The sequence below is a fragment of the Martes martes genome, assembly GCF_963455335.1.
Source record: "Martes martes genome assembly, chromosome: X".
Lineage (NCBI taxonomy): Eukaryota > Metazoa > Chordata > Mammalia > Carnivora > Mustelidae > Martes > Martes martes.
Window position 1 is genome coordinate 102,277,969 of NC_137897.1, and position 25,936 is coordinate 102,303,904.

General features: G+C 43.0%; 2 protein-coding genes across 3 annotated transcripts in view; one reads left to right on the plus strand and one right to left on the minus strand.

Moving 5' to 3' along the window:
- Positions 1-3,388: 3,388 nt before the first annotated feature.
- Positions 3,389-22,231, plus strand: RBMX2 (RNA binding motif protein X-linked 2). Of its 2 annotated transcripts, XM_080794860.1 has the most exons (7): positions 3,389-3,451; positions 3,663-3,778; positions 4,899-4,950; positions 10,414-10,543; positions 12,350-12,527; positions 12,970-13,241; positions 22,018-22,231. In XM_080794860.1, exons 1-7 carry the CDS (start codon positions 3,447-3,449, stop codon positions 22,072-22,074), a joined length of 810 nt encoding a protein of 269 aa, XP_080650986.1. In that variant the 5' UTR covers positions 3,389-3,446; the 3' UTR covers positions 22,075-22,231. The 2 variants fall into 2 exon arrangements, with proteins under 2 accessions (XP_080650986.1, XP_080650985.1); XM_080794859.1 differs by lacking the exon at positions 22,018-22,231 and having other exon boundaries at positions 3,393-3,451; positions 12,970-16,325.
- A 1,646-nt stretch (positions 22,232-23,877) lies between these two features.
- The window catches only part of LOC308337476 (fibrous sheath-interacting protein 2-like), a gene marked incomplete at both ends in the record, with an annotated part of 70,602 nt that continues 68,543 nt past the window's right edge, over positions 23,878-25,936 (minus strand). The window contains one exon of the mRNA XM_080795573.1: positions 23,878-24,023. Coding sequence (XP_080651699.1) covers positions 23,878-24,023 — 146 coding nt within the window. The remainder of the gene's footprint in view (positions 24,024-25,936) is intronic.

Here is a 25,936-nt window from a genome sequence, read left to right on the forward strand (position 1 = left end):
ATGTTTATTTTCCTTCTTCCCCAAGAATGTAAACTCCATGAGGACAGGAACTCTCCTTGCCTTGTTTATTATTATAACCCTAGCACCTAGAACAGTGTCTAGCATGTAATAGTTGCTCAATAAATATTTGTTGACTGAATAAGAGACAAAAGTGAGAAAGTAAAGGTCATGACTCTCTGCCAAGATAACATGGCAATAAATAATGTAACTGATGGGGCACCTAGGTGGCTCAGTTGGTTAAGCGTCTGCCATTAGCACAGGTCATGATCCCAGGGTCCTGGGATCAAGCCCTGTGTTGGGCTCTCTGCTCAGTGGGGAGCCTGCTTCTCCCTCTCCCTCTGCCTGTCGCTCCCCCTACTTGTGCTCTCTCTGTCAAATAAAATAAATAAAATCTTTAAAAGAATAAGAATACAAAATGTAAGTGATATCTGGATAAAGGAAAGAAAATTCTAATAGTATAGAAAGAAAAAAAGGGAAAGTAAAAGCCTCTCTTCTCCTTTCCTCATCTGCTTCCCTAAAGGTAACCACAGCTCTCTGTGTTTTCAATTTCATTAACCAATAGTTTTATTGGTTGCTTGCTATGCATGCAGAAAAGTGTTTGAGGTGCTGAGGGCTTAAAAAGGAAGAACCTTTATTTTTCAGGATCTCGTACTCTTTCTGGGGAGATAACATGAAAGAGTTGTGATGTGCTGCAGACAGAGTTCAGAAGTGGGAACCACCACTGTGGACTGATGAGGTCAGGGTATTTCCTGCTTGAGAGATGCCTGGATGGGAGTTTGGAGCTTGGGCAGGTTTCAGAGAGAGAAGAGCAGCCTAGGGTGGTGGGGATTTCCCATCAGGGTGTCTAGGTTGGATAATGAAAGGAGCCCCTGAGGAAATGGATAGAAGTGAAGCCTGGCTGAAGTTGAGGCTTTGTGTTGGGGAGCAGTGGGAGGAAAGACTGGAGAATAGGGAACAAGACAGTTCTACAAGTACTGAAAGACCTAGAAGGCATGTGGTAATGAAACAGAACTGTAGGGGCGCCTGGGTGGCTCAGTCAGTTAAGCATCTGCCTTCAGCTTATAGCATGATCCTAGGGCCTGGGATTGAGGCCCACATCTGGCTCCCAGGTCAGTGGGGAGCCTGCTTCTCCCTCTGCCCCTCCCCCGCCATTCATGTTCTGTCTCTCACTCTCAAATAAATAAATAAATACATAAATAAAATTTTAAAAAAAGGAAAAGAATTGTTACTGGATGAGATGCATTTTATAGACATTCCAGTAGCACAATTATTAGGACTTGGTATTGGTTAGATATCTTTGGGTGAGGAATAGGGAAGACTGAAATATGAAACCCCTGTTTTGTAACTGGACAACCAGGAAAATCGTGATAGCATTGCTTGAAATAGGGAAGTCAGGAGGGAAAGTTGTTTTGCGATGTGGTGTGGTGGGAAGTGAAGAGATGAAATTGGCTGGACATATTGCTTAGCCTTACCTTGAATATGAGGATTGCCTTTGGCTTCCTTAGCATTGGCCAGATAATCTAGACCTGAGCTCTCTATACAGTGCATGCTAGATCAAAGTTACTGGTGGAGATCACTAATAGCCAGCTTGAATAGCAAACCATGGTCCTCCTCTCAGACACTTAAGTTCAAAGTGTTCCCTGGATCCTCATCCCCTTTCCACTTAGACTGGTGGAAATCTCTAGGCATCATCTTACCTGCCAATTCCTACCAATTGGAAGCACATTGATGGAGATGTCCCAGGTAACCTGGGATGGTTTTCAGTTCTCCCAGGTTCAGAATATCTCTGCTGAACCCACTAGCTAGATAGCAGTCTTCCCATGTCCTCCACCAACTAAACTGTCCTTCCCTTTGGTTGGTCTTAATCTCCTCTTTTGCTTCAGCTTCCTTTTGAAACTTCCTGATGACCAAGACCCAGGTGTAGGCCTATTTCTCTTATTTTACAGTTGCCTGAAGAATCCAGCCAGATAATGCTTACTAGTTTACCACTTTGCAGTGTCTACTTCAATCCTACAGCTAAGCAACCTAAGATTCCCAGAAGCAGATAAAACCTGTATGCAATCTGTCACTGTTTAGTTTTCATTGCCAAGATAATTCCACAAAGTTAATGAATAGCTGGGTTGTACTGGGAGAGGGGCAAAAACAGAATGAATGAAGAGAAACTGTCACTAGTGGGGAGCCTCCTGGTTTTTGGCAGGACATGGGTAGATGTTGAGTTATTGAGGGTACAGTAGTCATCATCACCATCATTATCATCAAAGTACTTTATGAAGTGCCTAATTTCTGGGCTCTGAGCTAGGCTTACACAGAGAACTACACAGCTCCGGAACTTCACTTTTAGACCATGCATGGTCTGATACCAGTTATTGATGATGACACATACACTATGGATTCAAAACTTCAGTATGGCTTAAATCACACATTATATGCCACCATCTCTTCTCTATAGGAGATTTCCTGGTTATTTTCGGAGTGAAGTCTACCAAGCAAATATATCTTGTCTCCTCAATGATATTATTTAGTTCCCTCGGGCAGAGAACCTCACCTTACATTCCTGTCTGCAGACATGCCATACAGGACACATACAGATGCTCAGTAAGGACTGATTAAATCAACCAGACCTGATAGGTAAAGGCAGAGTACCTCCTTTGAATTAACTAATTAACTCCTTTGAATCTCAGTTTCTTCCTCTGTGAGGGTTATTGTATGTATAGATTCCATGAGGGTGGTTGTGAGGATGGAGGGCCAGTACATGTGAATTGCTTAGCACACAATCTAGCATCTCCTCAATTATTAGCTTTTTCACTATTTCTGCCTCCTGCTTAAGTAGGAGCGAGACAATGGAAAAGGGTGGGTGAGGGTAACAGCTCTTAACACAAATCTGGGTATTCAATTCAGCCTATGGAGGCACAATGGTCAGTTGCCTATGCATTTGAATTTGAGAAAGAAAAAAAGATTTATCCCCTCACATATCTTCTTATTCCTGAACAGGGATGGTTTGATGGATGTGTGTGTGCGTGAGCAGTTGGCTGGGAGCGAAGCCCGAATAGGGATTTGCATCGAGAGCAAAGGCTGGGGCTAAAGTCGCCGTAACGGGCACCCTTTTTCAGTCTTTATTCAGCAAATATTTATAGGTAGCCCAATCAATGCCAGGCGTAGTCCAACAGCTGAGGGTCCTGTAACAAACCCGGTTGACACCCGTGCCCCCGCTTCATAGGGGCGAACCGAGGGACTAGACAAAAACTCCCCGGGAGAGCAAAACCCGCAGAGCAAGGGAAATGCTTTCCCGCGCTAGTGCGTAGGAGCCACGCCCCGGCGCGGCCAAGCTCTTCCGGCGCGACGCAAGCTCTGCGGAGTCCAATGGGAGCGTGACGCTGGGGCCGCGCAGGCGCGGTGCTGACTCTCCCGGAAGTCAGCGTCTCGGTGCTGAGCGCGAACTTGAGAAGATGAAGTAAGGCCTCAGTTTACCTCTGAAGAAATAGGGACGGGCCGCGGGAGGTGGCCCACCAGGACTTGGGTGGTAGAGCGTCTGCCGGGCCGAGGGGCAGGAGAGGTGCAGAGACTGGAAAATTAGTCCTTTAGTTTTGCTCTCCCTTACCTCTGGCCAGGCCGCTCTTAATGTCCGTTTTTCTGCCCCCCCCCCCCCGCCCCATCCCCTGCAGTCCTTTAACTAAAGTGAAGCTGATCAACGAGCTGAATGAGCGTGAGGTCCAGCTTGGGGTAGCAGATAAGGTGTCCTGGCACTCCGAGTACAAGGACAGCGCCTGGATCTTCCTGGGTGAGGTCCACATCCTTTTCCCGCGCTGCTCCTCTCCTGGCCTGCTTCCTAACCTTTCGGCATTCCTGCCTTTCATTCCTCCCAGCATTCATCACGCACTTTTATTTCCTTCTGGCTGCCCCGTAAATCCGTTTTCCGTATCTCTTTTCTCTCCCATTTCTAGTTTGCTCCCCCTGTCACGTCAGTGTCCATGATAATAACCCTTTGCCATTCACTGTGGTAAAAGTCTTGCCACTTGGTTTCTTGGTTTCAGAGACCATTGTTATACCGCGTCCCCCTATTACACAGCTAGGGAAACTGGGATGCAGGGAAGTTAATGGCCTTAAGTTCCTTAAGGCCACATGGTTAGTAAGTGGGACAGCCAGAACTATGGGATTCTAGAACTCACGATCTTAGGCACGATCCTGTATGATTGCTAGTCCCCCTGCCCTTTCCCCTTCCCTCAGAATTCATTTCTCTCATCTAATTAGCTCCTGCCTTCTGTCCATGGCCATATTGTCATATCTATATTCACTTTGTGTCACTTCCAGTAATATGACAGTTTGTTCAAAGAAGTTATTGCACCAGATATTGTGCTAAGCACTTATATCCATTGTTTTATTTAATTCTTACAACAGTTCTGTGAAGTAAATACTAAAGTCCCCATTTTACAGATGAGGAAGGAGAGATTTGCAGGGGAATTTATTTCCTGGGAAATGCTGAAAGTTGTCTATAAAGACAATTAAGGATTTTAAAATCCTTAGTCTATGTGAGGTGGGGTTAATATTTTCATATTTAAACTGATTTTTGGATCTTAGCTGTGAATTTCTGGGTAAAGAGCAGTTGTGTTCGAGATATGTTTGTGGAAGCAGAGTTTTATGCCGGAAACTATCTGCTTTGTCCCTCAGATTTTGGGTGTGAGGAGTATTTGGTTAGTGGTGACACCGACTTTTCCACAGTTAATCACTCCTTTTGCTGCACTAGTACTGCACTTTATATATGCTTCTGTTGTATCATCAGACTGAATTCTTTTAGGGCAGATTCTCTGGCTTACTCTTCTTTGCACCCACCAGTGCTGGGCCTAGTGCATGGTATGCTTGTAGACACTTGGTAAATGTTGAATGTGGTTTTTTTCTTCCAGGAGGGCTTCCTTATGAACTGACTGAAGGGGACGTCATCTGTGTGTTCTCACAGTAAGTCCTTTTTCATTTCCTGCCTTCTAGGTCATCAGAGTATGCTTCCATAGTGCATTTTGTGGCATCACACAAAATCCATTTATTTTATTCTAAGCTAACTGGCCTCCCTGCATGGGGAGGGCTGGAGCTTCTCCTCTAGTCTAGATCAGCCCCAGGACATGGTTGTAGAACTCTTCCAATATGGAAAATCCAAGAAGTTGGATGATTTAGGAGGCTGTCTTGGGGATTCTGGTCTATTTTTATTGCTTTTTCAGTGAAGCTTGTTCAGCCTGGGCCTACACTGGAACAGACTGGAACTCACAGGGCTCCTTGGGCTCCTTAGACTCCTGCAAACTAAGGGTAATCCATGATCACAGAGCCCTCTGGCCTACATCTGTGTGGTGTTGTAGGACTAGGGCAAAGCACAGAGAAATGGGAGAAAAAGCAAAAAGCTTTAGTCAGTAGTTTGTTTTCTTAGTTTATAGATGAGTGTAAGGTTAATGAGCAGAGCCATTATCTCTTTACCTGGAAGCTGAGAATTACAGGCTGCTGAGGAACAAGAATGACAAGGTGAACCTTATTTTCTTCATTCTGCTGTGAGATGAAAGCAGCAGCATTGGGTGGGAGAGCATCTTGGCAGCTTGCACTAGTAGTGGCAGCTGGTAGGAGAGGGGCTAGGCACAACCCAGAGCTACACAGAATGGTTAGATAGTCCATAAGGCCAGAGGGACCCTGAGGGCAGAGGACTGTAGTAGAAAAGTTGGACAGCATGTACAGGCAGAGGACTGGGGTAGAAGGGTTTGGGGAAGCAAACAGCCAGTACACCGTGGAAGAGACATTGCCATGACAGGGGAGGGTTGGGCTGTCGGATAGGAAAAGGACCCTCACTGGTTGGGCAGCATATGGGGGAGAGGGCCATGGGAAAGAAATTGGGCAGTACACATGAGAAGGCCATGGGAGAGGGCCTCAGCAGCCCACACTGGCAAAGCACCTGGAGAGGGACAGAGGCTGTTTCCTCCTACTTTTGGGGATCTGGGAGTTCACAGCAGGTGCAACCTGTAACTTCCACCCCTTATGATACCTCTGCCTGGTCCACCCTTCCATCTAGGGGGTGTTTTTGTCTTACTTGCATTGAGTGATGATCAGCTGATGTGTTTGTCTATTTTGGCTGTACACATCGCTGTCCATGAAGATTGCCTTTGCCATTGGTAACAGTAGTTTTCAAAAAAATTTTTTCTGATTATCAAGGTAATGTATAATCATTATAGAACATTTGGAAAAAGGAAAAGCATAAAGAAGAAATTAGAATGTACTTTAAAGAAAAACTGTTAACATTTTGGTATATTTCTTTATCATCTTTTTTTTTCTTTATCATCTTTTTTTAAATGTTGGACATTATTTGCTGTTATAAATTGTGTTGCAGTATACATTGTAGTACATACATCCTTTGTATGCATTCCTGATAGTTTCCATAGTGAAATTACTAGATCAGTATGTTAACATTTTTATTTTTTATTTTATTTTTTTTTAAAGATTTTATTTATTTTATTTATTTGACAGATGACAAATAGGCAGAGAAGCAGGCAGAGGCGGTGGGGAAGCAGGCTCCCCGCCTAGCAGAGAGCCCGATGCGGGGCCCCATCCCAGGACCCTGGGATCATGACCTGAGCCGAAGGCAGAGGCTTTAACCCACTGAGCCACCCAGGCGCCCCGTGTTAGCATTTTTTTTTAAAGGATAATCAAAGTTCTTGGCTTGAGATATCTTTTTATTTATTTATTTATTTGACAGAGATCACAAGTAGGCAGAGAGGCAGGCAGAGAGAGAGGGGGGAGCAGGCTCCCCACCAAGCAGGGAGCCCAGTGCGGGGCTCGATCCCAGGACCCTGGGACCATGACCTGAGCCAGAGGCAGAGGCTTTAACCCACTGAGCCACCCAGGCGCCCCGTGTGTTAGCATTTTTAAGATGTTTTATAAGTATAGCCAAATGGCTCTCTGAGAAGGTTGTACCAGTTTCTACTCTCACTAGAATGTCTGTTTTTCTGAATCCTAATTGGCAGCGGTTATTTAAAATATATTTGTCATATGGTTTCTCATTATGAGTTTACTTTCCCTCTAATCATCAATGAGGTAGAACATCTTTTATAGATTTACGTGCCATTATTTCTTGTTTATTTTAAGTTGTCTTTTCATATTCTTGCTTTTTTTCTTCTATTGGTGTGTTCCTCGTTCTCTTAGTGATTTTACAAAAGCTCTTAATGCTTTTAACTTTGTTATACCACTTGTCATGTATTGTGTTACTGTGGACTTATTTTACTTAATTTGATGTATTACACTACATTATCATCATTATTATTTCTTGATGTTCAAATTGACCCGATTTGGTCTGTAGGAGTCCGTTTAAACGAGTTCCTATATTATCTTTTCTTTTACTTTTTATTTTGAAATAATTTCAGGTTTAAAATAGAAAAGTTACAAAGTAGTGTAAAGAATTCCTATTTCCCCTTCGCTTAGATTCCCCAGATAGTAACATTTTACTACATTTGCTTTGTCGTTATTTCTCCCCATGTATATCTGTTATTTTGTTCTGAACCATTTGAGAGTCAGTTGCAGACATGATGCCCATTTATCCCTAAATTCTTCAATATGTATTTCCCCCCACAACAAGGGCATTCTCTTGTTTAACCTTAGTATGGGGACCAAATTCAGGAAGTTAACACTGATACACTATTATTATCTAATCCACAGACTTTATTCAGCTTCACCAGTTGTCTTGATGATCTTCTTTATAGCGAAAGGAAAAAAAAAACTGCTTTGTGGTCCTTTATCTGCGATAAGAGTTGTAAATATTTTCTCGAATTTTGTCATTTGTCTTTTGACTTCGTTGTGATTTTTTTCTTGCTGTGCAAAATTTAAAAAATTTTTTATTCATTCATGTGTTTAAATTATATGGTAAAATTGATTTTTTTAGGGAGTGTACAGTCCTGTGAGCTTTAATATGTGTATAGATTTGTGTAGTCACCCCCACAGTTAGGATGAATAACAATTCCATCATCCTGAAAACTCCTTTGTGCTGACCCTGTATGTCGCACGCTCTAGTGTTTTATATGGTCAGATTTATCAGGGTTTTTTTTGTTGCTTCTGGATTTTGAGTCATAATTAGATAGTATATCTCCCCACCCGCCCATCTGTGTTCCCTTCTAGTACTTGCATAGTTTCATTTTTATGCATTGAAATATCTGATCCATTTAAGAGTTATTCTGATGTATAGTATGAGACATGGATCCAATTTCATGTTTTTATTTAATAGCTCTCCAGTTGTCCCAACATTTATAAAAACGTTTGTCTTTTCTCCCAGCAAATTGGGATATCACCCTTATCATATTACTAATTTTTCTATATATACTTGAATCTCTTTCATGGCTTTCTATTCTGTTCTGTTGGTCTGTCTCTTCATGTGCCAGCAGCACACTAGTTATTCATAGCATTTTTTCAGTGTATTTAATATCTGGGAGAGTTACTCCTCAGTGTTCTTTTTTAAAGATTTTCCATCAACTCTTACATGTTCATTTTTCCATGAGAACTTTAGAATCAATGGATCCAGCTCCAGGAAAGTGAAACACAACTTGTACTACATTAAATTTCAATATTAACTTGGGGGAAGATGTTGCTGTCTTTATGATGCTGAGTCATCCTACCTAAAAACAAAGGATGTCTTTATATTTGTTCAAAACTATGTGTGTCTTTCAGTTTTAAAAAATTTTCTCTATATAGACTTTGTACATTGCTTGTTGTTAAGTTTATTTCTAAGTATTTTACCTTTTTTTGTTGCTAATACAAATGGGGTTTCTCTTTGGTTATATCTTCTGATTATTGTTTGTAAGAGAGTGATTTATTTTTTTTAACTTTATATCCTGTTACCTTACTGAACTATTATACTGCTTGTTTTTGTCATCGATTCTCTTGAGTTTTCTATACATATATAAATATATACATAAATAAATCTTCAAATAGAACGAAAAAGATTACTTTTTCATTTTTTACATTTGTTTTCTCCTGTCTAATTGCACTGGCCTGTACCTACAATATTAAACAGTGTTAAATAGCTCCTGTCCTTAGTTGAATCAGCGCCAATATGGGTTTCCCCTGCTATCTGAAGGTAGAGTGTTCCGTGAAAGCTTTCTAAGCTATAGTGGCATAAAGTGATGAAGCAGTTACCATATCATAAAAGTGAAAATCCTCTTCAGCTTTCTTTCGGTTAATGAAAACAGGTACTAATGTAGGTCTTTTGTAAAAGTGAAGGGGCATAAAGTGAACATTCAGGTAGCTGGGGAAACCTGTATTTTCTGTTAGGTAAGGTGCTACATAGCTGGCCAGGCTGTATGTATGTGAACATATTATTAAGTATCCATCAATTCTTATTTTATTTCTATGACTTTACTTTTTAGCTTATGAATCTTTCACTTAGCTGGAATTTAACTCTGTATAAGGAGTAAGGTAGAACTTTTTTCTTTTTTCCATTACTTTGTGCTTATATCTTTATTAACTCCCACTGGCTTTCCTTCAATTTGTTTTCTTTTATATTCATTCTGCCTTTTTAACAGTAAAATTCCTAAAGGTCACAGATTTTTCTGATTGTGATTTTAGCTGCATCCTGTAAGTTCTGGTATATATTCTTCTCATTTTTGTTGTTTTTTAAGTAGTCTGCCATTGATTTTTTTTTCTTTATTTCACTTTCATCCAGCTGTCAGCTAGGTTTCAAGTTAGCTAGTAACATATTTTTTTATTTAAAATATGATTTCCAGGTGTATTACGTTGTGATTGGAGAACATGTTCTGTTCTGTTTTTGGACATTATTGAAGTTTATTCTGTAACCAGTTTTAATACATGTTTCATGGATTCTTGAGAAAAAATTGTCCTCTTTTTGTAAGATTCAAATATATGTATCCAGTAGTTTGACATTAATATTTATTAACATAATTGTTACATTGTTATGTTTATTTATATTTATGCTATATAATTATATATTGATATTAATTCCTTTGACCTTATTTTTGTCAACTTTGTGTTATAAACTTAAGTGGCATGTTAAAATATCTCATTACTTTTGTTATTAGTTTCTCCTTTTATTTTTAATAGTTTCTTTAATTAAATTTTTGACTTGTGAACTTATGTGTAAGGTTTCATGACATATCTTTGTAATATATTAGGACCCTTTTCAGTGTAAAAGAGCTCTCTTAGTCCCATTTAAGTATTTTTTTGGCCTTGAATTCATCTTTGATCTTAATACTACCACCCATAATTTTTGTAATTGGGTGTTCCTGCTCTGTCTTTGTCTAATTTTTATTTTTAACCTTTTTATGTTATCTTGTTCTAGATGTGTCTCCTATACAGATTATATTATCTGAATTTTGTTTTATCATTCAATCTGGAAGTTTTTGCATTTTAAATCAATAGTATCTTACTCTTTTATAAAATAAATAGATATGGGGAGATTGTTAACATTAATCTGGTGCGGGACAAGAAGACTGGGAAATCCAAAGGATTCTGTTTCCTTTGCTATGAAGACCAGAGGAGCACAATTCTGGCTGTTGACAATTTTAATGGGATCAAGGTGAGTGTGTTCACTAAACAGGATTTGGCTGGACTTTTCCTGTATGTAAGGTTTCAGTTTAATTTCCCACCTGATTGCCACAGGTACAAGGACAGTACTGGTCACCTGGGTATGTTGAGAGGGTTGCTGAGGTGTGGGGACATACTGACCAGGAAATGATCCCAGGAAATAATTTCACTGGCATACGGCCCTGCTAACACTTGTTCCTTTTCCTCATGTTCATCTTCCCAGGAGCATAGTTATCATGCCCTCCACTCCCAACCAAGCCTCTGGCTTCACACCTTTCCATTCGCATACCCACTCTCATCTCTGATGCACTGGGCAACAAAAAGACTAGCAAATGCTGCTCTTCCATGCTATGCTCTATTGGGATTTGGGGCTCTCAGGGCTTCATGCTCTAAGACAGAGCTTTGTGGGTCTGTCATATATCTCCACTGACTTAACATTACTGGGCCCTGGAAATTCTCTAGTTAAAGTGTGATGACAAATTCTACAAAAGTAACTCATTCTGAAGTTGTTTCTCCTCTGTTCCCTCTCCACCCCTGGCCTGAGAGAATGTGATGGGCAGGTCAGGCCTATCTGTGCTCTACCTGGTCCCCGTGCTTATTTAGGAAAAACTCTGCAGTTGGATAAGCACTGTCATAGGTTGGGGGGTTGACTTTTGACCTGGAGAGTTTGTCACTGATTGCACCAGTGTGGAACAGCTGGAGACTCTAGGACAGGGTGGAACAAGGTACTAGACTTAATTTTTAAGAGAGCCAGCAGTCAAATGGAGTCACCATAAAAGGGAGGTTTTCAAAAATGTTTTCAAAAGGGGAATAGGAAAAATGACTGATTGCTTAGGCTTAAAAGTAAGAATAAAAATCTGCTCTTGTGTGGGAACAATAAAAGCCAGACTTTTAACATTTTGGATGATTTTGCCTATAGAATAGGTCTGTATCTGCCTGAATTTTTTAAAGATTTTATTTATTTATTTGAGAGAGAGAGAGAGAGACAGAAGGAGCCCGGGGAGGGGCAGAGGGAGAGGGAGAAGCAGACCCCCTATTGAGCAGGGAGCCTGCCGTGGGGCTTGGGGATCATGACCTGAGCCTATGGCAGACACTCAGCTGTCTGAGCCACCCAGAGGCTCTGCCTGAATGTTTTTTTAGGTGAGGGAGGGGTTAATTTTTTGTTGTTCACCCAGAGTGTTCTGATTCACAGCAAAAATATCAGTGTGAGCCATTGTTCCAGTATGGTGGGAATAGAGCAAGGTGTGCGGGCTTAAGAAGAAGGATCTCTTTCCCTTCCCAGCTATTGGTCTGCCTTGGCCTCGTCCTAATTGCTGTATCAAGAAAACAGCTGCATCACTGCACTTGATTTCAGGAATTTGTTCTAGCTGCCAGGCCACATCATGTTTTGCTGTGAATTAATGTTACAGACTGAGGGTAATTCATTGTTTATGCAGGTAAATTCTCAGTTTCCCCTTGGGGCAGTACTGCCCAGCCTTTTTTCACTTAATGGCACATGTAGAACATGAAGGTTATTGTGTGGCACACTGGGATAGACTGAGGAGACTGCCTGGTACAAGAGCCTCAGGGACGCCAGCTGCCCCAGGCCCCAGCCGGCTGCCCCAAGGGCTGAGGAAATTATTACCTAGGTCTGTGTGCTGTGACGCACCAGTTGGGCAGGTCTGCTTTAGAGATTTCCCCAGCAGCAGAATTAGCAGGAAGGTAAAGGGTGTGGTTCAAAGGCATGGCGTTCTACAACTGGGTTCAAAGAGTTCAATGGGAGGGCCGTCTCTGCTGAAGCATTGCCTGTCTGTCTTAGATCAAAGGACGAACTATCCGAGTGGATCATGTGTCTAACTATCGAGCTCCTAAGGACTCAGAAGAAATAGATGACGTGACCAAAGAACTCCAGGAGAAGGGCTGTGGCGCTCGCACCCCCTCAGTGAGTTCAGCTGAGGGTTCTGAAGATGACAGACCCACAAAAAAACACAAAAAAGGTAAAGCGTTAAGACCCAAGAGAAGATTCTGGGTAGTCTTAGTGTTTGTTCTTCCCAGCGTTCACTGAGAGTTGATAATCAGTTCTTAAGTATGAAGGGGAAAGGTGTGGGAAATCTTACTTTAATTGGGAAAGTGGAAAGACTAATATTACGGGCTGAATTCTGTCTCCTCAAATTCATATGTTGAAGTGCTAATCCCTCAGTACCTCCGAATGTGACTGTATTTGGAGGCAGCATCTTTAAAATGGTAATTAAGGATGATAATTGCCTTATACAGCAGCTTGACATATCAAGGGGGACTGCCATCCAAGTTGGCTTCTCAGAGACACTTTCTGGAAGTGTAGAGTATGACTGCTTCACACTGCTGCCAACAGGCTTTCCTTTTGCGTACCCTCACTCTCCTCCATCTTCCTCTTATTGGTTGTGCCCCTTTTTCCTCCAGACAAAAAGGAAAAAAAGAGAAGAAAGAAAGACAAAGAGAAGACTGACCGGGAGATACAGGCAGAGCAACCACCCTCCTCTTTGCCACCCAGAAACAAGATGGTAAAGGAAGAGGATGACCCTGACTCTAAAAAGCACAGCAACAAGAACTCAGAGAAGGGCCAGAAGTCAGAGCTCAGAGAGCCTCGAAAGCACCACCCCAGCTCTCCCGAGGTCAGGGCGACCTGCCGCGGTGGCACAGAGGACAGAGAGAGGGAGCTGAAGAAAGAGAAGGTGAAGCATGAACATAAGTCCTCAGTCAGGAGGGAAGAGAGAGAAGAAAAGAACAGAGATAGAGACAGAGTTCGAAGCTCAGACACATATTCCAGCTGGCCCAGTGGGCGTTCTGAGGGGCGTAGTCAGAGAAGTAGAAGCAGGAGCCGAGAGAGGTCGAACAGGCATAAGAGGGCCCGGCACTCCCGGGACCGGGAGTCCTCTAACCCCAGTGACCGCAGGCACCACTGAAGTCGCGGCCTGTCCGGCTGCCCGATAGAACTGGAGATGAACGTGCACTTTCAAGTGTAGTCATATTCAGTTATGCTTTTACTGTTACTGTAAGTAAACTCTCTGAGGCTGAATTCTTCCAATCCCTTGAGTACTAGAGTCACAGAGAGCTGTAGTTTTACCAGCCACAGAGCCTGGAGTTTTGAGTAAATCTCTTGTTCCTGGGTAATATGCTCAGTACTTACCAGACAAGGTATCCTAAATTTGGCTTCATAAATGTGGCCCTTGAATTTACGACCCCCATTCATGATGAATTTGCTAGGAAAGGGGAAATACCAAGCAGTTCTAGAATTCTAGTCTTTGTACTAGACGTGTGGGTGACCTTTCCAGTTGACAGGTACAGCCACAGCATATAGAAGGGTGGTTTAACTAGGTCTGGACAACTTGATACGAATGCAATAGTGATTCTTATCACCAGGCCGCTCCCTCTGCAGCCCACCCTCCTTTAAAAAAATTTTTTTAAATGTCTCTTTTTTAATATCCACGCACCTCCTTGCTATTTATTTATTTATTTATTTAATTTTATCAAGGTGAAATTCACATAACATCGAATTAACCATTTTAAAGGGAACAATTCAGTGGCATTTGGTACATTCATGGTGCACCAAACTGCCACCCTGTGTAGTTCTAAAACCTTTCCACCACCCCAGAATGAAACCCTGTGCCCATGAAGCAGTTACTCTTCATTCCCTCCTCCTCATCCCCATCGACTACCAATCTGCTTTCTGTTTCTGTGGAACTACCTATTCTGGACATTTTATTTAAGTGGAATCATACAACTTACGGGCTTTTATGTCTGAGGCCACTTGTGTGTTGTCTGGGGCCACTTGTGTGTTGTTTTTGAGGTTCATCCATGTTGTAGTATGGATCAGTACTTTGTTCCTTTTTATTTTTTTTAAAGATTTTTAAAAATTTATTTGTGAGAGAGAGCACAAGCAGGAGGAGTGGTAGGCAGAGAGAGAGGGAGAAGCAGGCCCCATGCTGAGCAAATATCGATCCCAGGATCCTGGGATCGTGACCTGAGCTGAAGGCAGATGCCTAATCAACTGAGCCACCCAGATGTCCCAATACTTTGTTCCTTTTTATGTCTGAATAATATCCCATTGTATGGATAGACTGCATTTTGTTTATCCATTCCTTAGTGGATGGTCATTTGGGTTTGTTTATGCCTTTTGGCTAGCCAGCTCCCTTTCCATGTTTGTGACATACCAGCCTACCTATGGGCCAAGTTTCCTTTTCAAGTAGCTGTCCTTGCTGAGATAGGAATGCTTTGTCAGCTTATTGCATATCTCTCTGGTCTCCTTGGCAGTTTTTTTCTCATCTGGAGAATATTGTCCTTTTATTTTATCGATCAGTCCCGTATGAGTTAGGTAGGAATTAGTTCACAGGACCTTGGTACCGCTGCTGAATCACTAAAATTGAACTTCTGACCCTTCAGAACAAAGGAATAGAGCTTTAGTGAGCACATTAAATTAGTTGACCCGGTATCTTAGTTTGAATCCAAGGTTAGATGTGTGAGAGATTTTTTTTTAGGGGAAAATGCCCATGAAAGAAGATGGGAAAGGAGGTCGGAGGAGTCTGGGAAAGCAGTCAGACTCTGATAGAGGACTAACCTCTGGAGAAGTGGGAAGGCAGGAAGGAAGGTTGGGGAGGAAAAGTCTCAGACTGCTGTGGAGTTCTGAGAATGTGTCAGCAAGACCAATGATACAGTGAATCCTTGAGCCAAAGCACCTGTCAGGAGGAGTCCCACTAGATCCGCCTGGGGAAGCAGGAGTCCTTGGTGTTGGGCCTCCATCAGCCGTGTGGCACTGTGTTTATGTGTCCATTGTGCTGGTTTTGTGGTAGCCGCTGACAAAGGCCCGGGCACCTGGCTCAGTCATTTTGTCTGCTGGACAGTTTAGTGCCTCTTCCATAGTGGATGCCCTGATGGCTGTTAGCATGGGATACAGAAATGTTCACACTCTGCCTCCTCCCGCATGTCAGTCCACTGTCTTTACACCAGCCCTCCTCGTCTCTGATCTTCAGCCCTGGTCCTTCCACTCTCCCAATGAGATGGCCAGGCCATTGGCCACTGCCCAGGAGTCTGTATATATCCAATGAATATTCTCACTTTAGGCCAGTTTTTTTACACCAAGTCAGGTGCACTTCTTGAGGTCCTGTCTATTGGAAAATTTCCTTCTCCACCCCTGAATGTGGCTGTCATGCAGATACCATTCCTCTTCATTTTGCGCCCACATACTGAGCTGACCCACCTGTAAACTAAGCTCAAGCTGTTTTCTGCCTCAGCTAGTCATGGAGGAACCCCCATTTGGCTATAGGTGCAAAGGTACAGGGGCTACCATTTTCTGCATCTTTTAGGTTCTTAATGGTTGCACTGATCTATTGTCTCTCCTGAGATGTAATAGTGTTTTGATTTATATATTAGTGTTATACCAGGAAAACAACCAGTAGGTTATATGTATCCTGCTGTAAGCCAATTCCTAATGAGAAAGCATATAGGCATACCTCGTTTTATTGCTCTTTGCTTAATTTTGCTTCACAGATAACTAGTTTTTGTTGTTATTTTTTTCTTTCTATCTTTTTTTTTTAAACAATTTTAAGGGTTTGTGACAACACTGTGTTGAATAAGTCTCAGTGTCATTTTTCCAACAGCATTTTCTCACTTCGTTTCTCTGTCAGATTTCAGTAATAGCAATATTTCAAAATTTTCATTATTATTATATTTGTTAGGGTGATCTGTGATTAGTGGTTATGATTCACCGAAGGCTTAGATGGTGGTTAGTATTTTTTAGCAATAAAGTATTTTTAAATTAAGGTATGCTCATTGTTTTTGTTTAACACATAATGCTGTTGCGTACTTAATAGACTACAGTATAGTGTAAACAAGTTTTATATACACTGGGAAATGAAGAGATACAAGTGACTTGCTTTATTGTGGTCTGGAACTGAACCCCCAATAGCTCTGAGGTGTGCCTCTGTGTGTGTGTGTGTATATGTGTGTGTGTATGTGTATGGCAAGGAATTGAATTACGCAGTTGTGGGAACCGGTTAGGCAAGTCTGAAATTTATAGGGCAGGCTGGCAGGCTGAATGCTTTGGCAGGAGCTGAAACTGCAGTCCACAGGCAGAATTTCATCAGGAAAATCACAGTTTTGCTATTAAGTTCTTCGACTGACTGGGTAAGGCCCACCCTGATTATCAAGGATAATCTCCTTTACTTAAAATCAACCAGTGGTAGATGGTAATCACATCTATGAAATACTTTCATAGCGCACCTAGATTGATGTTTGATTGACTAGTTGGGTACTATAGCCTGAGCCAAGTTGACACAGAAAAGTAACCATCTCAATTTATTCTTGTCCCTGGTGGAGGGGATCTGTTTCAGAGGTTTGACTTTCCTCACTGTGACAGCTCTTGCGCTACAGGCCCAGGACCCACGTGGGCATTACTCTCAAGTGCCAACTCAATTCCTCATACACCCTTGAGGAGTAGGACATGACCACTAGGTAGGTCTGCAGGACCCCTGTGAATCTTGTTTCAGGCCAGGACTTCAGTCATTACTCAGCCCTGAATCCCCCAGCCTGACAGGGCTATGATCATGCTTCAGGTCTGTAGGTATCAGTGTCAGCTTTGATCTGGAGTCCATATTCCTTGAATGTCTGGCTACTCTTCCCCATGTATATACATGGAAGTAAGTGGCTATAGTACTTGGCGGAGTGGGGCGGTATTCATCATTGTCCTTCCTTCTAGGGACCCAGCTACCTCTTCCAGGTCAGACAACAGCTGAAGTCTGAAACTGAGCAAGGAATTAGGACTTTTTATTGGGGGAAACCTCCCTTAAACCCCTGTTCCTGCACTGTTGCCTTTTTCAGCTTGTAGATTTTGATACCCTTGCTGGCTCTCCCATATGTATTTTTCATAGGGACGCATCGTCCATCTGCCATCGCTGCAATTCCCTAGGTAAATCTCCCTTGGCTGCCCCTCAGGCCTTGTGGTTTGTTTTGGTATTTGGGGCCTCCTGGCTTCTGGTGGGTAGCAGCTCCATCTGGTCTTTCTTTGGGCCCCGGCTCTGTGATGGTCTCTTACTGCCATCCCTGGCCTACAGAGGGGGTCAACTTTGAATGTAGTGCTACCAGTGCCCCTTTTCCCACTGACTTCCTGATGGCCTTGGTAAAGGAGGTGTCCTGCCTACCGCCATGCCCCCCCCCCCCGCCCACCACCTTGGAATACTACCCTCTCATGGGGTTTTTGACCTCATGCAATCTATCCACTGCACCGTGTCTGCTTCCCTCTGCCTTTTCATTCCTTCTGCCATTGGTCAGGCCAGCTCAGGTGTTAACACTTTGCTCAGTAGTAGCCATCACTTTCTCCAGGCCTCTAAGAACCAACCACTTTAGTAGAAACTTTGTATCCCCTGAGGGTCCTTGCCGGGGGATTAAATCTGTATTCTGAGAATGTGCTCCCAAGTCTATGAATTTTTGCTTTTCAGCCCCCTTTTGATATAGCGCCCTTGAAATCCAACCCTAGTGCTTCCTTGGCTCCTGTCAGTACCTGTCAGCTAATTCTGGCGGCTCTTTGGTGTATACTTTCTTCTCTTAGGCTAACGACTAATGTGGCCAGGTTATGCTGGGATTTACTCCTAGTTATCAGCTTCGTAACCAGGAGAGGGGCCAGGGACAGCTTCTCAGAGGAGGGCGCGAGTTGCCTCATCGGAGCAGGCTCTGCGGCATCTTCCAGCCCAGAGGAAATGCTAGCTGTTAGGAGAGAAGAGTGGTCCCCTCTGCAAACTGAAGCCCGGGTGGGGGTCGCAGAGCCAACACCCTGAGGAGTGTCTGGCCAAATGTTCCCACTCCATGTCTCAGGATCCCAGGATTTTCCAACCACATGAAATCATGTGGCCCTGACTTGCACAAAGCAGACGCGCCACATATTAATCTCCCTTGAGTTGGGCCTCTCCATTATGTTCTCTCTTGGTCTGTTCCTCCACTGCAAGAGAAAGGGGCTTTGTGAGCTCTGCAGAAGCCCTCTGGCTCTCACACTTGGTCTTTAGCTACTTATTAACTGTCTTCCATTTCCGTTCCCTCGGCTACAGTGTGTCCAGTACAACTCCACAGTGTCCAGCCATCTCCACCATCTCTGTAGGCCTTATTCTTCTGTGTTTCGAAAATCGGAATCACCACATCTGCCAGGCCATTCTCCCAGGGTTCCCAGGTCATCTCCAGAGAAATCTTTAGTAGTTGGACTGCCGTCCCGTGCCTGGGACCATCTGTGCCCCACACCTCCGTCAGGACAGTGTCCGTCTTGTCCACCAGGCAATGCCTGGTGCTGTCCCAGAACCCCGTCTTATCACAGCCTGTTTTCTTGGACCACCACTGGCACCACTCGTGCTAGATTGGGTTCTCTGAGGAGCAGGTGCCAAAATGGGATTAGGCACAGGAGAGGTTTCCTAGGGAAAATGCTTGTGAGGGAAAATGGGTGGGGTCCAGAGGAGTCAAGGAGAGCTGCCAAACACTCAATGCAGGTCTAAATCCTGCGAGGAGAGCAGGAAGGACAGAGGGCTGGGTAGGAAAGATCCTGGAATGTGTGGTGCAGTTCTAAGAACATCTGGCAAAGCAAATGCGTCTGTTGGAAGAGGCAGTCTGCTGTGGGTCGTGAGCATCCTTGCACATTCTTAGTGAGGGTTTTTAAAGCAAGGCTTATGGATCTCCTAATACTGAGTCATTTCTGTAGGGCAAGATGACCACGGTGTGACTACTGTTTAACTGCGTGCTTCCCAGGGGAGGGGCACTGGTTGGTTTGCTCATTGCTCAGAAAGCCCCAGGCCCTTGAGTCCGGGTTCCTCAGCTGTCATGCAGCCCACCTCGTGGGTGGCATCCACCCGAGCCCATTACATTGTCCTGTGGGACTTGGGACAGGGAAACTGGCAACACTATGCCAGTACTCCTGATGCTGTTTGCTGTGCGGTAATAAACTGTCTTCTTCTAACCCATTAAGTCTCATGTCTACTTTCCACACCTGTGATGTGGACAGGCCTAGTCCTTGCTGTCCTTCGTGGGGCCGGAGGAGTTCTCTGGGAGCATCCCTGACTCCAAGTCGCCTGTGAAGGGAGTCCTGTGTCTCACAGGAATGGGCTGTCTTAATATCCCTGCCACATTCAGTCACTGACTGAGAGCAGCCTTTGGGAAGTTTGGCCTTGGTGGAAATACAGGATTAACGGATTGCAGCAGCAGCAGCACCATCGGATTTCAGAGCTCAGCAGCTGTGGCCGTTCATCACTCGTGCTCCCTGCAGTCAGAAATCTGAGAGGTGCACATACACCCTGTACCAGGCCAAGCCTGAAAGAACCAGTTAGCAAATGGTTTCAGCGGATCATTGGGAACAGTGAATGTTTAGCTGTTCCTTTCATGGATGCACTTCACAGGAGACGGTTGGAATTCGTTGGTGGACAAATTCCCAGTGATCTCAAGGCTAAACAGCCGCATTGAATGAAGTGCTGACTAAAGATGTTTTTTGGTTTTTCCCACAGCAGGATTTCTTTCATGGTGGCCTAATTAACACCCTAGTCCGTCTGTCCGTCCCTTTTTGCTTCCTCTAACCTATTGGGGCATGTACCTAATAAGTATCTAAACTCAGCAATGAGTTTATGGACTCATTGGGTCCTAAATTGGAGATAATCCTTATCTAGTACAGGACATCCCTTCTGTAAACATGTTTTGAAGCTCTTTGAAAGGAATAACCTGGTCATTGTCTAAGTGGGCTTCTAGTGAAGTGTAAAGTGCTCTGCTCTGCGCTGTTAGGACCAAAGAATAAAGTTAAATGTTTCCTGATGTCTTTTATTTTATCTGAAAATGTAAACTTAGAAGACATAATTTTGGGTGTGATTATTTGCACTAGAAGGGTTTAACCTAGCGTTCTTCCTTTACTAAATAAGTGGCTCCTGATTCCTGCAAGTGTTACTGGAAACTGCGTCATAAAATAGATAAGAGCAGGTCATAGTTTTCAGTAGGAAATATTCAACAATTACATTTACGATAAGCATTTGCTATTCTACAAATTAAGTATGACCAATAGTATGTTATCAAAGATACATTGGTCCCTAGATAAATCATTAAAAATACTGAAGTGTTGTGCCATGTCCCATAAAGGGGCAAAACTGTATGACATATGTTAATTGTTACTCTAAAGTGCATGTGAAAAAAAAGCTTTTAAGTAAAGCATATGTGTATCATGCAGATATATGGCTGTTGTGATTACACATTTAATTTAAGGCCAGTATACTCTCTACAATGAACTTCAAAAATGTGACTACTTTTTGCCAGCTTAGGGTTTAGAAGAATACTTTGGGGATGATTGGAGATGACTTAGCTTCTTTAAAGAAGCCATTTTTAAAAGTCTGAACTGATGTTTTCCTTTTCGTCATGCTTTGTAAGAAACTGAGGTATTAGATATCATTCCATTTGGCTTAGGATTGGGTTACAGGTAGCTTAAGAAGTGATGTCGATGATGATTATGATGATGTTTCTTCAGGAGAAAGGCATTTATTAGCAAGTAGATAACAACAGCAAAAACCTTCACGATTATTAAAGTAAATCTCTTTTTTGGATTTTTTTGTTAGTATACCAGATGAGTACCAAATCGTGAAGTATACTCTGGCTGTTGTCAGAGCGCACATCTTATTTTGCAGCTGGTTTTGCTTATTTCAAATGCGTATTTCTATTTGTTTAGGTTGTCACTATCCTTATCGTTTTCAGTGGCTGAAATTGTTAATACACTGTCCAGTTCCTCCTGCTTGGATTGTTTTAATTTTGCATCATAATTAATACTATTATGGACATTTTTATACAGAGTCCTTTTAAAATTTTTCTTTTTGTATTATTCCCTCGGACCGCATTCCCCAATGGGGAGTTACCAGATCCAAAAGTGCAGACAGAACCTTAGCTTGTCTTATTGTTAGATTGCTTTCCAGAAAGATCAAATTTGTGGAATCATCAGCACTGTAGAGTTTAAATATAATTTTCCCCCTACATTCTGGACAACATTGGATTCTATCATTTTTAAATTTTTTTTTATTTTTTTCTTCTCTGGAAGGTATATTTTGATAACTTCAGGTTATTCTAATCTGCATTTGCTTTCATTGCAAGTGAAGCTATGCATTTTTACTTTTAGTGCTTTCATCTATTTCTTTACATTTGGATGGTTCCATTTTCAAGGAGCGTAGCTACTAGCTCAAGCATGCTCAGTGTATTTTGGCCAGCAGGCTTTGAATCACTATGGTAGGCATCTTTCCTCCCATTGTGGTGCTTACCTTTTGACATTTAGTTCATCTGACAAAAAAACATTGTTTAAAACGAGTGCCGACTTTATTTGAAGCTACAAAGGCAACCCATAGAAACAGACCAAATAGTGGCTCAAGGAAATAGTATCTGTCAAATCTCATGCTTTCATTCTCTGTCTTTCCTTCCTTTCTCACCTCACTCCATTTCTTCCTTTCTGTTTTCTGCCTTTAGGCGGGATCCATTGGTAAAAGAGATTGCTCCTGGAGAGGAGAACCAGGTAGCAGCTAGAAGAACAGAGGTGAAGAGGCTTACTTTTCACTCAACCATTTGTACTTTTGACTTCCAAACTGGATTTATGTTACTTACAAGTAAAGACAAATTAAATCCATATGTAAGGTCAGTATTTGTCATTATTGTGAACCATTAAAAAATGACTTTAAAACTTAGGGTGCTGCATGTGATGAATTTCAGTATGTAGGGGCAGGAATGAGGGAACAGATGAAGGCAGCCAATTTAGGGATAGGTGACGTTTGGGCAGAACTGCCTGCCATTTTATTTGCAAAAGGACTGTAGGTACAACATAAAGGAAATTTACTTGCCTGGAAATATTTCCCCAGGGAGTTTGTTTTTGTTTTTGTTTTTTTTTTTGGATAAAGCTGGGGTATGAGAATGACTGGTCGAGTGATCCTCTTCCTGTTGACTGAGTGGATAGAGGGAGGCCGGAGTGGTGGTTTCAGTACCAGCGTGGTGTTTCTGTCTCATGGAAGTAGTTTCTAGCCACGCACTGTATTTGAGGCCAGTTGGCAGGTACAGGTTCTGATTTGCTCTTTGTGATTCCTTGACTTTGGTGTTCTAGAAGGGGCCTATTCTTTATCAGTGGAGGGTTTTTTTGTTTTGTTTTGTTTTGTTTTTTTAAAGACTTTATGTGTCAAAGCAGAAGCAGGGGGAACAGCAGGTAGAGGGAGAAGTAGGGAGCCCAATGTGGGGCTCAATCCTAAGACCCTGGGATCATGACCTGAGCTGAAGGCAGACACTTAACTGACTGAGCCATCCAGGTGTCACCATCAATGGAGTTTTGGCAAGTGCAGAAGCACAGATATGACTGGAAAGCATGAGCTCCGTCTGGTCACATCAATGGCTCATATGTTTTGAAGGGACCAGGAGGATGACTGGAGGCTTCAAAGCCCCTCTGAGGAGTCAGATCCTTGCACTGCCCTAGGTGTTTGGGGATAGACTTTGGAAATGAACTTTCGGGGAATTCTTCAACCTAATCTGAGTGGGAATGTGCCCATGAGGCTATGCACTAACTAGACTGACACTATTCAATGAAGGAGCCACTAGCTCCACATGGCTATTTAAATGGAGATAAAATGAAACATTCAGTTCTTCACTCATATTAGTGACTAGCCAAGAGCCATGTGGGGCTAGTGGGTACTGTACTGGAATGAAAATGTGGCCAGAGGGAGCATATATGTGTGTGTGTGTGTGTGTGTGTGTGTGTGTGCGCGCGCGCGTGCGCACACGCCATTTCCATCATCATAGAAGATTCCATTGGACAACACTGAATTCAGGCATGGTGGCATCGTATGCAGCTCTGGGACCAGAGGTGAAAGCCTTCCTGGTGCTTTCCAGACCTACCTGATCCTACCTGCCCTTTGAGAATTGCCTCAATTTCAGCTCCTCCAGGAAACTCATACCGACCACTCTAGCTCACAACCACAAGTCCCTTCTTTGAACTCCTAGAGCACACAAAATGTGATGACTCACTCTTACTGGTGTCACCCTTTTGCTTTTAAGTTAGTCTCTTCCCAGCAACGCTTCAGTGCCCTCAAAAGCAGAGACTGAATTCTGTTACCACATGAATCTCAATGGGAGGCAGAGTCCCTCTTTTTGTGCCAAATGCCTATCAGAAACATTTATCAAACGCTTCTTTTCTCCAGCTGCCTTTGTGTACGTTCTTCGCTCTTATTTATTTATAAGAATTTAAAAGTATTTATAAGAATCGGTGTGTAGGACACCATGTCATGTTTCAAAAACCATTTATTTTTTTGAGGAAGGTCAGCACCCTTATTGATATTAGGTGTTGCAGACTCAGCTTCTGTCCTGGTGAGGGGGTGGTGGGGGTGAGGAAGATCTGGAAGCATTGGCATTAGATCTTGAAAACACTTTGGACAGAGCTGATGATACCTTCTTCATCATTTCAGACCCATGTTTGGAAGTACTGGGCTTATCAGCATCTGTGAACAAACCAAAAAGAGAAATGTGGTCATCTATTGGGCTTTCCAATTAAGACTGTGAGGCTGGGGTTGATGATTTAGGATTCAGAAAGAAGCATTTATATAATAACGTTTGAGTTTTAAAGTGCTTTCACAGGGCGCCTGGGTGGCTCAGTGGATTAAAGCCTCTGCCTTCGGCTCAGGTCATGATCCCAGGGTCCTGGGATCGAGTCCCGCATCGGGCTCTCTGCTCCGTGGGGAGCCTGCTTCCTCCTCTCTCTCTCTCTGCCTGCCTCTCTGCCTACTTGCGATCTCTGTCTGTCAAATAAATAAATAAAATCTTAAAAAAAAATTCTAAAGTGCCTTCACAGTCTTTTTCGAAAGTTTTTTAAAAAGATTTTATTTATTTGAGAGAGAAAGAGAGTGAAAGCATGATTGAGGGGGGAGGACCAGAGGGAGAAGCAGACTCCCCATTGAGTGGGGAATGCGATGCGGGGCTCGATATGGGACCCTGGAATCATGACCTGAGCTGAAGGCACATGCTTAACCATCCAGGTGCCCCCCTTTTAAGTTTTTAATTTTCATTCCAGTGTAGTTAACACACAGTAGCATATGAGTTTCCGGGGTACAGTATAGTGATTCAACAGTTCTGTACATTACTCAGTGCTCATCATGATAACACACTCTATGTTCTCCTTCTGACATGCCTGGGAAGGAAACCAGAGACATTCAGTGAGGTCGGATGCCTCATCTCAGAGGACCTTAGTGACTTTAGATGAGGACGGAAGATGGCCAGGTTGTCACTAGAGCGCAGGCTCTGATGTGCTGCTCTGTATTCCCCGCTCCCTGATGCTTCTCGAGCCAGCTCAGTGGCACCTTCTCCCTCATGCCATCGATAGCTATCCAAAACAGCCTGAGGGACTGATTCCCCATGAACAGGTAACTTCCAGTTCTCAATAGTGTGGGCATCCGTTTCAGAATGTCCAGGTAAAAGCAGCAGTGCATTAAAAAATGTTATCATCTCTGACTCGCTTTGGGTAAATTTTCAATTGACTGACCCCCAAATGATCTGTTTGTTGTGTGAGCTATAAAGGACTTGTGGAGCCAATAAGAGTCTCCATTTGGACCCATTTTTTTCTGCACCACTTGTGCAAATCATATCATAGTTTATGTTAACAGAACGATTACTGTATCTATAAGGACAGAAACGAGCATTTATCTGTGTTGCTGATGCATCATGACAGGATGTCATGAAAAGACACAGGGCAATAAAGCACGTACTTTCTTGTTTCTAGTAAATGACAAAGTTCTCCTCTAGCTTTTGCAGTTACCCAGCTTTTAATCTTCTCCAGCAGTATAACGTTGGGAATCTTAACAATCGATGATTAAAAAGTAAGGCAGGAGACAACAAATTTCCTCCCAAATAAGGGGGAAAGTTTAGCTTTTCAAATTAAGAATGCAGTACTGGATTGTGCCAGTAGCTGACAAAATAAGAACCACCTAGAAATTAGTCAGGAAAAAGTCAAAATCTGCAGAGGTAAAGACAAAGTCTTGAATGGAGAGATCCACAGTCTGAAAAAGCAAGCCAACAACTTTTAGTTATAGGACTGAGGCATGTGCTATAAGCATCCTGGGTGATCCTGATGCAAATGAGCTGTCACTGACAATACTTTGGGACACTGCCCTGGGACATGGTGCTTCACCAGGTGGATGTGAGAAAAGCACTTAGCAGAATGCCTGGTATGTGGCCGAGACCTGATAAACGTTACTGCCAGGAACTGTCACCCCTTTGCTGGGAGGTTCAACTGGGAACTGCATAACAACTTGCAAACCACAATCTGTATACACAGTAAGTAATACTGTTTCAACCCCACATTGGTGGTGGGGGAGGGTGCAAGGCAGGAGCCACTCACTGCAGGGGGAGTGAATATATT

Excerpts from the sequence above, each read along its gene's own strand:
- RBMX2 (XM_080794859.1), top strand. Across the intron at positions 4,951-10,413 it reads GTCATCTGTGTGTTCTCACA|ATATGGGGAGATTGTTAACA; the intron begins GTAAGTCCTTTT and ends TAAAATAAATAG. Across the intron at positions 10,544-12,349 it reads ACAATTTTAATGGGATCAAG|ATCAAAGGACGAACTATCCG; the intron begins GTGAGTGTGTTC and ends TGTCTGTCTTAG.